This window comes from Coregonus lavaretus, assembly GCF_964263955.1.
Source record: "Coregonus lavaretus genome assembly, chromosome: 37".
Classification (NCBI taxonomy): domain Eukaryota; kingdom Metazoa; phylum Chordata; class Actinopteri; order Salmoniformes; family Salmonidae; genus Coregonus; species Coregonus lavaretus.
In genome coordinates this window covers 19481439-19495108 of record NC_140024.1, presented here as the reverse complement: position 1 = coordinate 19495108, position 13670 = coordinate 19481439, and the positions used below count along the sequence as shown (strand labels likewise).

General features: G+C 43.1%; 1 protein-coding gene across 1 annotated transcript; it reads left to right on the top strand.

Annotated features, from left to right (window-relative positions):
- Positions 1 to 536: 536 nt before the first annotated feature.
- stk33 (serine/threonine kinase 33) lies at positions 537 to 13358 on the top strand (the record flags this gene model as incomplete). Its single annotated transcript, XM_084154092.1, has 12 exons — positions 537 to 632; positions 1153 to 1266; positions 1401 to 1505; positions 1654 to 1792; positions 4073 to 4158; positions 4905 to 4992; positions 5106 to 5181; positions 5461 to 5573; positions 5744 to 5829; positions 6017 to 6409; positions 6810 to 6914; positions 13038 to 13358. Exons 1-12 carry the CDS (start codon positions 540 to 542, stop codon positions 13356 to 13358), a joined length of 1719 nt encoding a protein of 572 aa, XP_084010218.1. The 5' UTR covers positions 537 to 539.
- Between the last annotated feature and the right edge of the window lie 312 nt (positions 13359 to 13670).

Below are 13670 nucleotides of genomic sequence, written 5' to 3'. Positions count from 1 at the left end.
CGTCATAACTGTTGACATTTATTTGATCCTTTTTGGTGTGTGGAACGAACAGCTGACTAAAGACGGGACGGCCGGGCATTCATTCGGTTGAGTCGGTTTCTGCGGTAACATGGATTCTTAACAATGTGATGGAACTTTGTTGCTCAAACAAGTCTTTGGTTGCCTAGGCAATGCCCCCCTCCCTGCAGCAGCAGCACATGCAGTCAGGAGCAGAGGAGAACACTATTGGAACGGTTATACGGGTGACCACGGTCATTTGGCTGACCAATAACCATAATAATGATGTGAAACAACAGTTAGACATCACATGAGCAAAATCCTATTTCTCTGCTGAAATAATCCTATAAAAATGTACATTGTTGTGTGATTGTTTGCTGTAGTGTGATTAGACTGTATGACTGGATGCACCCAGAAGGGGTAATTTCAGTCTGCCTTCCCTGTGTGTGTGTGTGTGTGTGTGTGTGTGTGTGTGTGTGGTTCACCCAGTTATAAAGCTCCTCATCTGTAGATGCCACCAGCAGATGTTTGTTGGAGCTGGCATGAAAATGGCCTCCCAGTGGAACACTCCCCGTGTGAGTAGTGCAGAGAGGAAGGTGCCCCACACCCGCATGGAGGATGAGGCTGACCTCCAGGTAGGTAGAGACCACATCCAGGTTTATCCCCAGCTCCCCCCCACCGCCATGGGGCACTAGTAACACCCTCTACCCCTCCCTGACCTCTATAGTGCCTCCATCTGCACCAGATTGCTCCTGATTTCGCCCCCTCTCTCGGGGCATCGGCTGCTCTCTTTGCCAAATCTGCAGCAGGCAGTGCTCAGCCTTGCATGCACAGAGATAATGATCAAGTTAATTAGACCTGAGATTGAATGAACTGCGGCAGCAACTTAATCATTTGTAACTTGATTAAAAATACTATATTCTGCAACTCCAGAGACCGGCAAACTTTCCTTTTTTGAGTGCTTGAAAATTAAGATCCACTTTAGGATTCAGGTCTTGAGATAATGTTGCAATAGAAGCAGGGAAATAAACCAGAGCTCGTATACTCAAACAAGCCCATAAGCTGAGGGTAAATTTGCTTGTGAATGGTTTTACTGAGTTGACAGAGCAGATGTGAGTTGCCTTTCTATTAATGGTTCCTCTGTTATCCCCATAGAAAATATACTCATTTGGGAGGAAATTAGGTCAAGGTAGCTTTGGGGTCGTCTGTGAAGCCACCCACAACGAGACAAGGAAGAAATGGGCTATTAAGAAGGTGAACAAAGAGAAGGTGAGTGCATTAGTGTTTCCCATGGGCAGCTTGTTGACTGCAGTGGTGAAAAGAGACACTCTAAAGTCAGTCTAATGGCTACTAGAACAGCCTCACACCTCAGTGCACTCACTCAGCTTCTTCCCTCCATGCAGGCTGGAAGTTCAGGTGTCAAACTGTTGGAACGGGAAGTGAGCATCCTGAAACGTGTGAACCATGCACACATAATACATCTAGAGGAAGTCTTTGAAACACAAAAGGTAAGGGATGCTTTCTTTAGAAGTAATCGTGTTAGTATCTCAGTAGTGTGCGTGCAGATGATTGCGTAAGCACCATGAATGAGAGAGAGGCCGGTCAGATCTATTTGTGGGGGCTATTATCAGTCTGTGTGCTGTGCTTTGTGTCCAGAGGATGTATCTGGTTACTGAGCTGTGTGAGGGAGGGGAGCTAAAGGAGCTCCTTCAGAAGAACACACGCTTCACAGAGGAGGAGACCAGGCACATCATCAGCAGCCTGGCTGAGGCCATCGTCTACCTGCATAAGAAGGGTGAAATGACTGTCTAAAGTTATAGGTTTCACATCGTTACAAGGATCTACATTTGAACATTTTACACAGTGAAACTTTATTTCAAGCAATAATGAAGGAAGGGTAAGAGGCAGAATATCAGACTATGCCTTCTTTGACCTTTTATGAAACATAACAAACTAATCTAGGTGCACTGATTAAATCATTCAAATATTAATGCAAACAGTACAGACAATGTGTTGTATGAGTAAATTGTGTGCGGAGACAATGTGCAAATTGGTGATATCACGGTCACATCGTACTCAAACGAGTCAAATTGCTTTGGCCTCATTGACGTGTGATAATCAGGGAGATGATACCACATTATGGCTCCCAGTCATTATAGAACCTGGCTTATTCTAATAATGAGATAATAATGAACAACTGCCAGGCAAAAATGGTAGCCCTTTTAATTGAGTCTGAGGGGTTTATTTGAAGATGCTCTGTTTTTTTCCCCCTCCTGATGGTGAAATCTCTAGTTAGAGGTAATTTAGGACGTTGCTTGGCAATGAGACACCATTACATGGGGCTAATGACTCATTTACAACGAGCTGGGGAGGAATACAGATTAATAGGTGTGTTTTCACACTAAGAGTCCCTCTGCGCTGTCGTGGCGCACTTCTATGGCGACTAATGATACCAGCGGGGATGTGGTGCTAAAGGTTAGCAGTGACTGTCACAGGTAGTGGCCTTAAAGGGCAATTCCACCACTTTTCAACCACATTTTCATTGTCTCCAGCACAATCCCAGTGTCTACATATGTGAAAACGGCGCATTACTACGTTTTGTAGAAAAATATATAAACACGCTGTTTTCAGATATGTAGACACTGGTTTGGTGCTGGAGATAATTAATATGAGGTAAAAAAGTGGAGGAATTGACCTTTAACCATATATAAGCAGCATGAACATTCATTACTTCTTGAACAGTAAATATGACAAATTGTTTAGTAAAGACATTGATATGATACATTTATTTTGCATAGAACGATTCATTTGGTCCCATGAAATGTTACTATGAATTTTGTGAACCATTTGTTCATTGTACTATTAGTTCTTCACCATGCCGTTGTTACTATATAAATACAGATGTTCATCCACTGTTTTACACCCCAGAGTATATTTTATTTCCAGTCCATATCTTCCTGACCTTCATCTACATTAACATTAGAGCAGAGTAAACTATATATTAGAGGTCAGCATGCTCCACCCCTCTCCCAAAATCACTTTGAACTTTAAGACTCCAGGGGAGAGAACTTCTCAAGAACTAATATGTGTGCAGAGACACTTTATTTTCCATCCCATCAAGTCAATCTAGCAGCAGCATCTAATCTAACCTTCAGAACTCTCTCAAATGTCTCCGAATCCTCCGCTCCATTCTGCACATCTCCTATAATGACCACTGATACTTTGTGGCTGACCATTTTTAAAAGGAGGCTGATATCTAGAGATTTGTCATAGGGATTGCTTTAATTTTGCAAGGCGCTCATAGTTACCCTGAGGATAAAGTAGCTGTTTTTGTCACAATCTCTGGGACTTCAGCTGTGGCAGAACCCCTCTCTTTCTCAGTGAATCAAACTCATTCCCAGGGGAATACTCGATGACATCCATGATTGATTAAGGTTGTGGAGATGTCACCTGTTGAAAACAAGGCAACACTAAACATGTCGTCCCCCACGAATGATGCAGGGATGTCATGTGTCCTACTTATATCAGTACACTTGTAAAAAACCTAAGCATTACGAAACTTCTATTAGAATCAAATAAGCCACACATAGCAAAAAAAGCCATTCCATTTCTTGTCACTAAATTTGACACTCTCATTGACCTCCATACAAAAACTCATCACTTTGTGAGACTTTCTTATTTATTTTTACGCCACCTGCTGGAGAAGACAGGCCCACTTATCCCTCTTGCTTCGCCTCTTCCTCTCTGGTGTGACTCACAAATGTCAGTTAATTACTATAGCTCCCGCTTTGGGCCAATCAGTGTCATTTTGTAAATGCCGGATCTATATGGTAAGACGCATCATTCACCCAAGTTTCGTCAAAATCGTCCAGTCTGAGATATCGTACGGACAGATGGACTGAGACAGATCCACAGTCCCTTCCCCGATTTCATCGTGGGGGGCAATTATTCATTGTAGATTTTGCCTTTAACTGCTTTTAACCATCATACTTGTCCTCTCTGCTAAAGACCTATTGAAAGCCATTATGGTTGGTTCTTCTCATAGTAAAGGTGGTGTTTCTTTTTCCTATTTCAGACATAGTGCACCGAGACCTGAAACTGGAGAACATTCTAGTGAAGAGTTATCACCATGGTATTGATAATGACATGATCAATATCAAGGTGAGACTGTGACACAAACTGGAAAACTTTCACTGCTGTTTCTCATCCAGCCAGTCTCTGCAGGGACTTAAGGACAGGCTCCTGGTGTGTTTTTTCTCCCACTCTCCCCCTAAATGGTTTTAAACGCTAACTCATTATGACAGACCCCCCTTTGGTTCCCCTTTATATCACGCCGTACAAAAGGGTGAATCAAGAGCATCTTTTAAGACAAATTACTGCCTGGGCCCAGCATGTTGTGTGCATTGACAGAGCGCCAGCTGAAGCAGATACCCGGAGTGCGGGCTCAAATAAGGCAGGGCGGCAGCATAAATCTCTCACACACACACACACACACACACACACACACACACACACACACACACACACACACACACACACACACACACACACACACACACACACACACACACACACACACACACACACACACACTGCTGAAAGACAGCGTTGTTCTGGCAACTATAAAAGGCTTTTATCTGTCAGGAGGAGGTCATCTCTCCTGGATATTTTCTCCTGTTGTATTTCTCCTGCCTACCATTATTTTCTACATGAGACCATACAGCATGTACAGCTCATATTTGTTATTCATCTAACATAGAGAGGCCCAATGTGTGGACTCCAGCTCTTCAAGTAAACCTTGTTTTGTCTGATAAATAACGCCAAGAAGAAAGGATTTGATATGAGATGGATACATGCTGTACGCCTACGTGTGTATCAGTGTCTGCTGTCTGTCTCTCTCCTCCCAGGTGACAGACTTTGGGTTGTCAGTGAAGAAAGGGGGTGTTGGTAGTGAGAACATGCTGAAAGCCACCTGTGGGACTCCTATCTACATGGGTAAGACTGACACATTCAGTTCCTACACACAAAGACCACATCATGTTAGAGTAGAGTAGTCCTATTAAAACCAGTCCGTGCTAGTGACTGGTGTGTCCTCCTCTCTGTTTCAGCTCCTGAGGTGATCAATGCTCATGAGTACAGTCAGCAGTGTGATGTGTGGAGTATTGGGGTCATCATGTACATGCTGTAAGCAACGCAGCCACCCATCCCTCCTTTATCACTGTGTCTGTCTGTCTGTCTGTCTGTCTGTCTGTCTGTCTGTCTGTCTGTCTGTCTGTCTGTCTGTCTGTCTGTCTGTCTGTCTGTCTGTCTGTCTGTCTGTCTGTCTGTCTGTCTGTCTGTCTGTCTGTCTGTCTCTCACTGTAGCAGCTGTTCCTATACTGTATGTACAGTTAGCCCAGTGACAGATCAAGTAGTAGTATAGTTTTAGAGGCCTGTGTGACTGACAGGACTGCCTCCCTGTAGGCTGTGTGGGGAACCTCCATTCATCGCCAGCTCTGAGGAAAGACTCTTTGAGATGATCAAGAAGGGAGAGCTCAACTTTGACGGACCCGTCTGGGACACTATCAGTAATGCAGGTGACATACAGTAGTACTGCTTTTCAACCTCTCTGACTTCTATTTGTAACATGTCTGGTGATATGGAACTTTAAGGACACATGGTACATGACCACATCCAGGTTGAGCTGATGGGTTATTATTGCATGACTTAACATAGGGTACTGACTGTCCCATTTTTATCTCACCAGCTAAAAAAGTGTTGAGTTACCTCCTGAAAGTTGATCCCGCCCATCGCATCACAGCCAATGAGCTGCTGGATAACCCCTGGATCACGGTAAGGAGCTGATCCACCCAGCTACATTTCACATTAACAATGAGTACAGGAAGGACTCTCTGGTACTGCTGCATGATGGGATTGGGAATTGTTATCTCACAGCCTGGTTTATGGGGCTGATTGCAGTGTGATGATATTAACCCTTTAGAGGGGGTCTAACATTAGGTAGTGGTTCTGTGTCTTACAGGGTGACACCAACACTCCGGCTACGCCCAAAAACGTGCTGGAGATGATGCGTCTGTTCCGGGATGACCCGGAGGAGGCGGAGAGTGAGGAGGAGAGCGAGTTGGTCGGTGACGTGCTGAACGAGCTCTCTCTCAGCTGCTCCCAGGACAGCCTGACTCTGGAGCCCAGGGCAACGCTGGAGGACAGGGCAGGACCAGAGCTTAGAGTAACATTGGAACCTAGGGCTAGGCCTGAGAACAGGGCAGGGATTGAGGATGGGGCCAGGCTGGAGGACCAGGTAAGGCCGGAGCCCAGGGTGGCCTCAGCACGCAGTAACTGCAGGAACATCTCTGAGCTCAGCTTTGAGGGTGACACAGACAGTAGCAGCAGCAAACCCACCACCCCCACCAAACAGGTACTGTAGTACACACAGTTACCACACATACTATACACACAACTCAGTCACGCCATTAGACTCATCATGACCTGCCACTTCATAGCTGTTAGGTTCAAAATAACCTCTTTCATGAAGCACACCAATACTCAAGCTCCGGTTTAAAATTAGCCTTCTTGGCAAGTGAGCTGTTTCAGTTACACACTGGTATACGAGCTTCCGTTTCCCTTCCACTTCCACCTCAATTAGCTTATGTGGTAATGATCTTGTTCTTGACTAAAAACTACCTCTCTGTTGCGTACCTATACTTAAAGCAGTGAGTTATCACCCAGCGGTTCAAGCTCTCTACATTAATAGGGTTATTCAATCCAAGTACACGTCTCTCATGCCCCCCCCGTATATCTCTGTAATCCCACTATAGAGACAGAAGAAGAAGAAGAAGGTTGCTGCCTCATCGTCCAATGGACTGAAAACCAACGGCTCTGCTGTGAAGGTCTGCAACTCACTCAGTCCCCCCACTTCACAGGTCAGTCGTTTAGGAGTCTGTCTGCAAAGTCCTGTTCTCACAACACTAGGAATTAGGCAACCATTAGATATTTGTTTTTTGACATTAGCTTAGATTTGTATTTTTATATATTGATGCAAAAAAAAATCATTACAACTTTTCATAGTGCAAAAATGCTTAGAATGTGTCACACGGGCCATTGATTCATGTATTTTACATTAAGTCAAGCTAAATCTCTATTTGCCTTCACAAAACAGCCTGGAATTTATAAGATCTGATTCAAAATGTGTTGATTTGTTAAAGAAAATGCTTTTAGTTTTTAGGCCCCCACAAGTGGGTAATTTCGATGTAATTCCTGTTCTATAGCGGAAATGGTCATTTACAGTTGAATTCGGAAGTTTACATACACCTTAGCCAAATACATTTAAACTCAGTTTTTCACAATTCCTGACATTTAATCCTAGTAAATATTCCCTGTCTTAGGTCAGTTAGGATCACCACTTTATTTTAAGAATGTGAAATGTCAGAATACTAGTAGTGAGAATGATTTATTTCAGCTTTCACATTCCCAGTGGGTCAGAAGTTTACATACACTCAATTAGTATTTGGTAACATTGCCTTTAAATTGTTTAACTTGGGTCAAACGTTTTGGGTAGCCTTCCACAAGCTTCCCACAATAAGTTGGGTGAATTTTGGCCATTCTTCCTGACAGAGCTGGTGTAACTGAGTCAGGTTTGTAGGCCTCCTTGCTCGCACACGCTTTTTCAGTTCTGCCCACACATATTCTATAGGATTGAGGTCAGGGCTTTGTGATGGCCACTCCAATACCTTGACTTTGTTGTCCTTAAGCCATTTTGCCACAACTTTGGAAGTATGCTTGGGGTCATTGTCCATTTGGAAGACCCATTTGCGACCAAGCTTTAACTTCCTGACTGATGTCTTGAGATGTTGCTTCAATATATCCACATAATTTTTTTTCCTCATGATGCCATCTATTTTGTAAAGTGCACCAGTCCCTCCTGCAGCAAAGCACCCCCACAGCATGATGCTGCCACCCCTGTGCTTCACGGTTGGGATGGTGTTCTTCGGCATGCAAGCAACCCCCTTTTTCTTCCAAACATAACGATGGTCATTATGGCCAAACAGTTCTATTTTTGTTTCATCAGACCAGTGGACATTTCTCCAAAAAGTACAATCTTTGTCCCCATGTGCAGTTGCAAACCGTAGTCTGGCTTTTTTATGGCTGTTTTGGAGCAGTGGCTTCTTCCTTGCTGAGGGTCATTCAGGTTATGTCGACATAGGACTCATTTTACTGTGGATATAGATACTTTTGTACCTGTTTCCTCCAGCATCTTCACAAGGTCCTTTGCTGTTGTTCTGGGATTGATTTGCACTTTTCGCACCAAAGTATGTTCATCTCTAGGAGACAGAACGTGTCTCCTTCCTGAGCGGTATGACGGCTGCGTGGTCCCATGGTGTTTATATTTGCGTACTATTGTTTGTACAGATGAACGTAGTACCTTCAGGCGTTTGGAAATTGCTCCCAAGGATGAACCAGGCTTGTGGAGGTCTACCATTTTTTTTCTGAGGTCTTGGCTGATTTCTTTTGATTTTCCCATGATGTCAAGCAAAGAGGCACTGAGTTTGAAGGTAGACCTTGAAATACATCCACAAGTACACCTCCAATTGACTCAAATGATGTCAATTAGCCTATCAGAAGCTTCAAACGCCATTACATCATTTTCTGGAATTTTCCAAGCTGTTTAAAGGCACAGTCAACTTAGTGTATGTAAACTTCTGACCCACTGGAATTGTGATACATTTAATTATAAGTGAAATAATATGTCTGTAAACAATTGTTGGAAAAATTACTTGTGTCATTCACAAAGTAGATGTCCTAACCGACTTGCCAAAACTATAGTTTGTTAACAAGACATTTGTGGAGTGGTTGAAAAACGAGTTTTAATGACTCCAACCTAAGTGTATGTAAACTTCCGACTTCAACTGTAGGGTTCCACCTCCGAAGAATAACACATGCTGCTAATACATATTCATGAATTGGGGGTGGGAACATTGTGGTGATTTCCACTTGGAGTGGAGAAAAACAACAAGCAGGGTGCTGATGGCTGTCAGTGTAGCTAGCTAGCATGCTAACGTTATTTAGCTAGCTAATGTTATCTGTTGTTGCTACACCATATTCAAAAGTTTAGCCAGCTAGGCTATGGCTGGTTCTGGAGCTGGATTTGTCATAAGCATGTAGGGAGGGCAGGGATGGGCAACTGAGGGTGGGGCCACAAAACATTTGAACTCCTCATGAGGGGCCGCAGTTGCTCGCGGGTCTGCGTACTCACATCCATAAAGCAAGTTTCCTTCAATTCTGCACATTTTGCCATGGGGGCGGAGAGAAGATTTTGCTATTTTATAACACATTTCCTGCAATTGTACACGTTTTGCCGTAGGGTGGAGAGAAATGTTTACAGTTTTTAATATATCTGAGTGAGACCGCTGGCCGCTAAGCTAACTTAGCAATCACATTTTTTTTTGGTGACATGGGCTAATTGACTGACTATCACTAGCTAGGTTTCCATCCAATTGGAGACAGATTTGCATGTGAATATTCTAGAATCCGCATAAAGAAAATATGCACATTTTACCACCGGTGGTAGGTTTCCACCAAATAGACTTGTTTCGGATAAAGATCAGTGCGTGATGACATATAGTCAAAAGTTTGGACACACCTAGAAATTCAAGGGTTTTTCTTTATTTTTACTATGTTCTACATTATAGAATAATAGTGAAGACATCAAAACTATGAAATAACACATATGGAATCATGTAGTATCCAAAAAAGTGTTAAACAAATCAAAATATATTTTTTATTTTAGATTCTTCAAAGTAGCCACCTTTGCCTTGATGACAGCTTTGCACACACTTGGCATTCTCTCAACCAGCTTCATGAGGTAGTCACCTGGAATGCATTTCAATTAACAGGTGTGCCTTGTTAAAAGTTAATTTGTGGAATTTCTTTCCTTCTTAATGCGTTTGAGCCAATCAGTTGTGTTGTGACAAGGTAGGTGTGGTATACAGAAGATAGCCCTATTTGGTAAAAGACTAAGTCCATATTATGGCAAGAACAGCTCAAATAAGCAAAGAGAAGCAACAGTCCATCATTACTTTAAGACATGAAGGTCAATCAATCCAGAAAATTTCAAGAACTTTGAAAGTTTCTTCAAGTGCAGTCACAAAAACCATCAAACGCTAAGATGAAACTGGCACTCATGAGGACCACCACAGGAAAGGAAGACCCAGAGTTACCTCTGCTGCAGAGGATAAGTTCATTAGAGTTAACTGCACCTCAGATTGCAGCCCAAATAAATGCTTCACAGAGTTCAAGTAACAGATTGATCTAAACATCAACTGTTCAGAGGAGACTGTGTGAATCAGGCATTCATGGTCGAATTGCTGCAAAGAAACCACTGCTAAAGGACACCAATAAGAAGAAGAGACTTTGTTGTACCAAGAAACACGAGCAATGGACATTAGACCGGTGGAAATCTGTCCTTTGGTCTGATGAGTCCAAATTTGAGATTTTTTGTTCCAACTGCCATGTCTTTATGAGACACAGAGTAGGTGAACGGATGATCTCTGCATGTGTGGTTCCCACCGTGGAGCATGGAGGAGGAGGTGTGATGGTGTGGGGTGCTTTGCTGGTGACACTCTCTGTGATTTATTTAGAATTCAAGTTACACTTAACCAACATGGCTACCACAGCATTTTGCAGCAAAACACCATCCCATCTGGTTTGCGCTTAGTGGGACTATCATTTGTTTTTCAACAGGGCAATGACCCAAAACACACCTCCAGGCAGTGTAAGGGCTATTTGACCAAGAAGGAGAGTGATGGAGTGCTGCATCAGATGACCTGGCCTCCACAATCACCCGACCTCAACCCAATTGAGATGGTTTGGGATGAGTCGGACCGCAGAGTGAAGGAAAAGCAGCCAACAAGTGCTCAGCATATGTGGTAACTCCTTCATGACTTTTGGAAAAGCATTCCTCATGAAGCTGGTTGAGAGAATGCCAAGAGTATGCAAAGCAGTCATCATGGCAAAGGGTGGCTATTTGAAGAATCTAAAATATAAAATATATTTTGATTTGTTTAACACTTTTTTGGTTACTACATGATTCCATATGTGTTATTTCATAGTTTTGATGTCTTCACTATTATTCTACATAATGTCTAGTCTACATGATGAGATTATTATGGATACGAGCGATAATATTTGTCAAATGGCAATCAAGCATTGATCATCATGTCACCAGAATGAGACCCTCGATATTTATTGGAAAGCAGCATCAAGTTCATCACCGTGCACTTTCACCAACCTGTAAAGTTCATCATCATTTATTTCATCTGTAGCCTAATAAACTTCATGGTTTCCCGAGACATAGTGGTAGGACCACACACCATATCATCGCGTGACTCCAAATTCCTTCCATATGATAGTTATATATTTCCAACGCATTTCTCGCAAAATCAATTTTACAAACACAAATAGATCCCACCATGTCGAACAAACAAATGATCTGTCGGCATTTATAAAATTACACAGAAACTTCCTGTATCTATCACAGCTGTCGTGATTTTAAAAAAATATACGATATGACTTAACTCGCATAAAAACTGTGGATGGAAACGTGGTTACTGACTGCCATAACAAGAGAAACTGCTGATGCACAACCACATTTCCAAATGGTACCTTGTGTATTCTACTAATCCGAGGGCCTTCAAACTGCGGGCCGCCAGTTGACCATCCCTGATGTAGGGAAAACTTCGCCACAGATGGATAGGATAAACAAGTTACTTTGACTTTGCCATCTATTGTTATCTCCAAAGTTTTGGCATCATCCATAAATATCGGCCGCCATAGAAATAGATGGAATAAGACGAAGGTCTGGTAATATGGATAGTCTAACTATTGAACGGTTTGGACTAGACTCATGCCATGGTTCTCACAGCTAGGGGAAGTGAAATGGCTACAATTACTTTGCTCATTATGTACACCGCAAATGATATGTAACAACAGCCTGAGCGCATCGGACACGAAACACCAATACTTGATGTAACAGAAGCACAAAATAGATAAACAAGTTTGTGGAATGTTCTTTCGCGGTGCCTTTTCATTATAGGATAGACACTTGTACATTTGTATAAAATCTTCTTCTTTTTTTATACAGACTAGCTAAAAAAATAAGTGAAATTTGGCTAATTATCCAATAGATTATGATAATTTGCTGGTAAAAAAGTGGAGGTACAAAAACATGTTTGTACCCCCTATTTGTATTTACTCCATGGCTCAGGCAGCCTAGTGTGGGCTATGGCGAAAAGCTGTAGCCTGAGACTGAAGAGGGAAGCGAGGTATCCCACTCGCTGTTTTTTTTCTGGTTCAATGAAAGTCAATGAACTAAGTATACCAGACCCAGTTGCTATTGTATTGGTGTCTATTGGAGACCCACCCTGTTAAGTAGACCAGAACTGACCATTTCCCCCCCCCCAATGGTAACCGGCCTGAGTGAACTATCTTCATTTATCCACCATCTTTGCTGTAGCTAACCATGATCTATTATATTTCTCAGCTCAGTCGCAACTCGTGAACTTTGCAGGTGTTTATGATTAATAAACAATGCCTTACGGGTGGGTGGTACCATTAAAATAAAACCCAGCCCTGAAACGAAACGTACGCTAAAAATAATGTGCATGTCATTTCATAGGAAAAGATACGTCATTGGCACGAATTTGCATGAAGTGGGCAGTTTGGGTTTGTCACTTCAAGCCCAAATATATCATACTTTGACTAAAACAATGAATTATTTACTTAAATCGTTGTGCAACATCATGAGTAAGCTCTGGCAATTGTCTTTCAGCTTGAAAAAATGGATTTCTACTAGTGTGGGCGTTTAATGCTTTTTGGCCATCATATTGGTGCTCTTGATATTCAGTCACCACTAGATGGTGCCAGATTTACCTATGAGGTGGGCCGAACTAGTGACAGAGCCCAGTAGATGTTGTTCTGTAGAGGTGAACCTGTTGTGTTGGCCTTGTGTGAGATGAATATGAGTATCTTATCTTTGCAGTCCCATACAGGTGGCATACTCTCCAGGCAGTCGAGTGCAAATCGTCTCAGCCCACAGGACAAGAGCGAGACCCGCCCAACCTCATCCCCAGTTGGGCCAGCTCCCAAACCAGCGGCCGGTCCAGGGAAGGCAGAGGCCCACAAACCCCCCCGCACCCCCTCTGGCTCTAGGCCTGGGAGCCGCTCCCCACGACCACCTCTCTGTAGCAGGCCTAAGAAGAGCTCCTAAGTACCATCAGCAGAGTGCCCAGCCCCACGGGCACCGCGTGCCAAAGGAGAGGACCCCCGTCAGAGGTGTACCCTGGGGGGTGGCAGGGCTGCTAGACACATGACCTGTTGGTATTCATATGTCCACTGTGTGACACACACCAGCCCTGGACTGACTGAATAGTCTCTCACACACCTACTATGATGTAGTTTTAGAACGGCCAGTAGACAGATGCTGAAGATAGGTTTGTCAGATAAGATTGTCAATAGCATCAGCTTGAATGCATTCAGAGGGTAAACCAACATGCTGTGGAATCAGGAGAGCAAATAATTGACCTAGCAATGATTTCACAGTAAAGCACCTGATTCCTGTTGTTCAAACTATCCCTATTGCGGCTCCACTGACCTTCCATCTTAGGCTACCTGTCGTTTCTGTT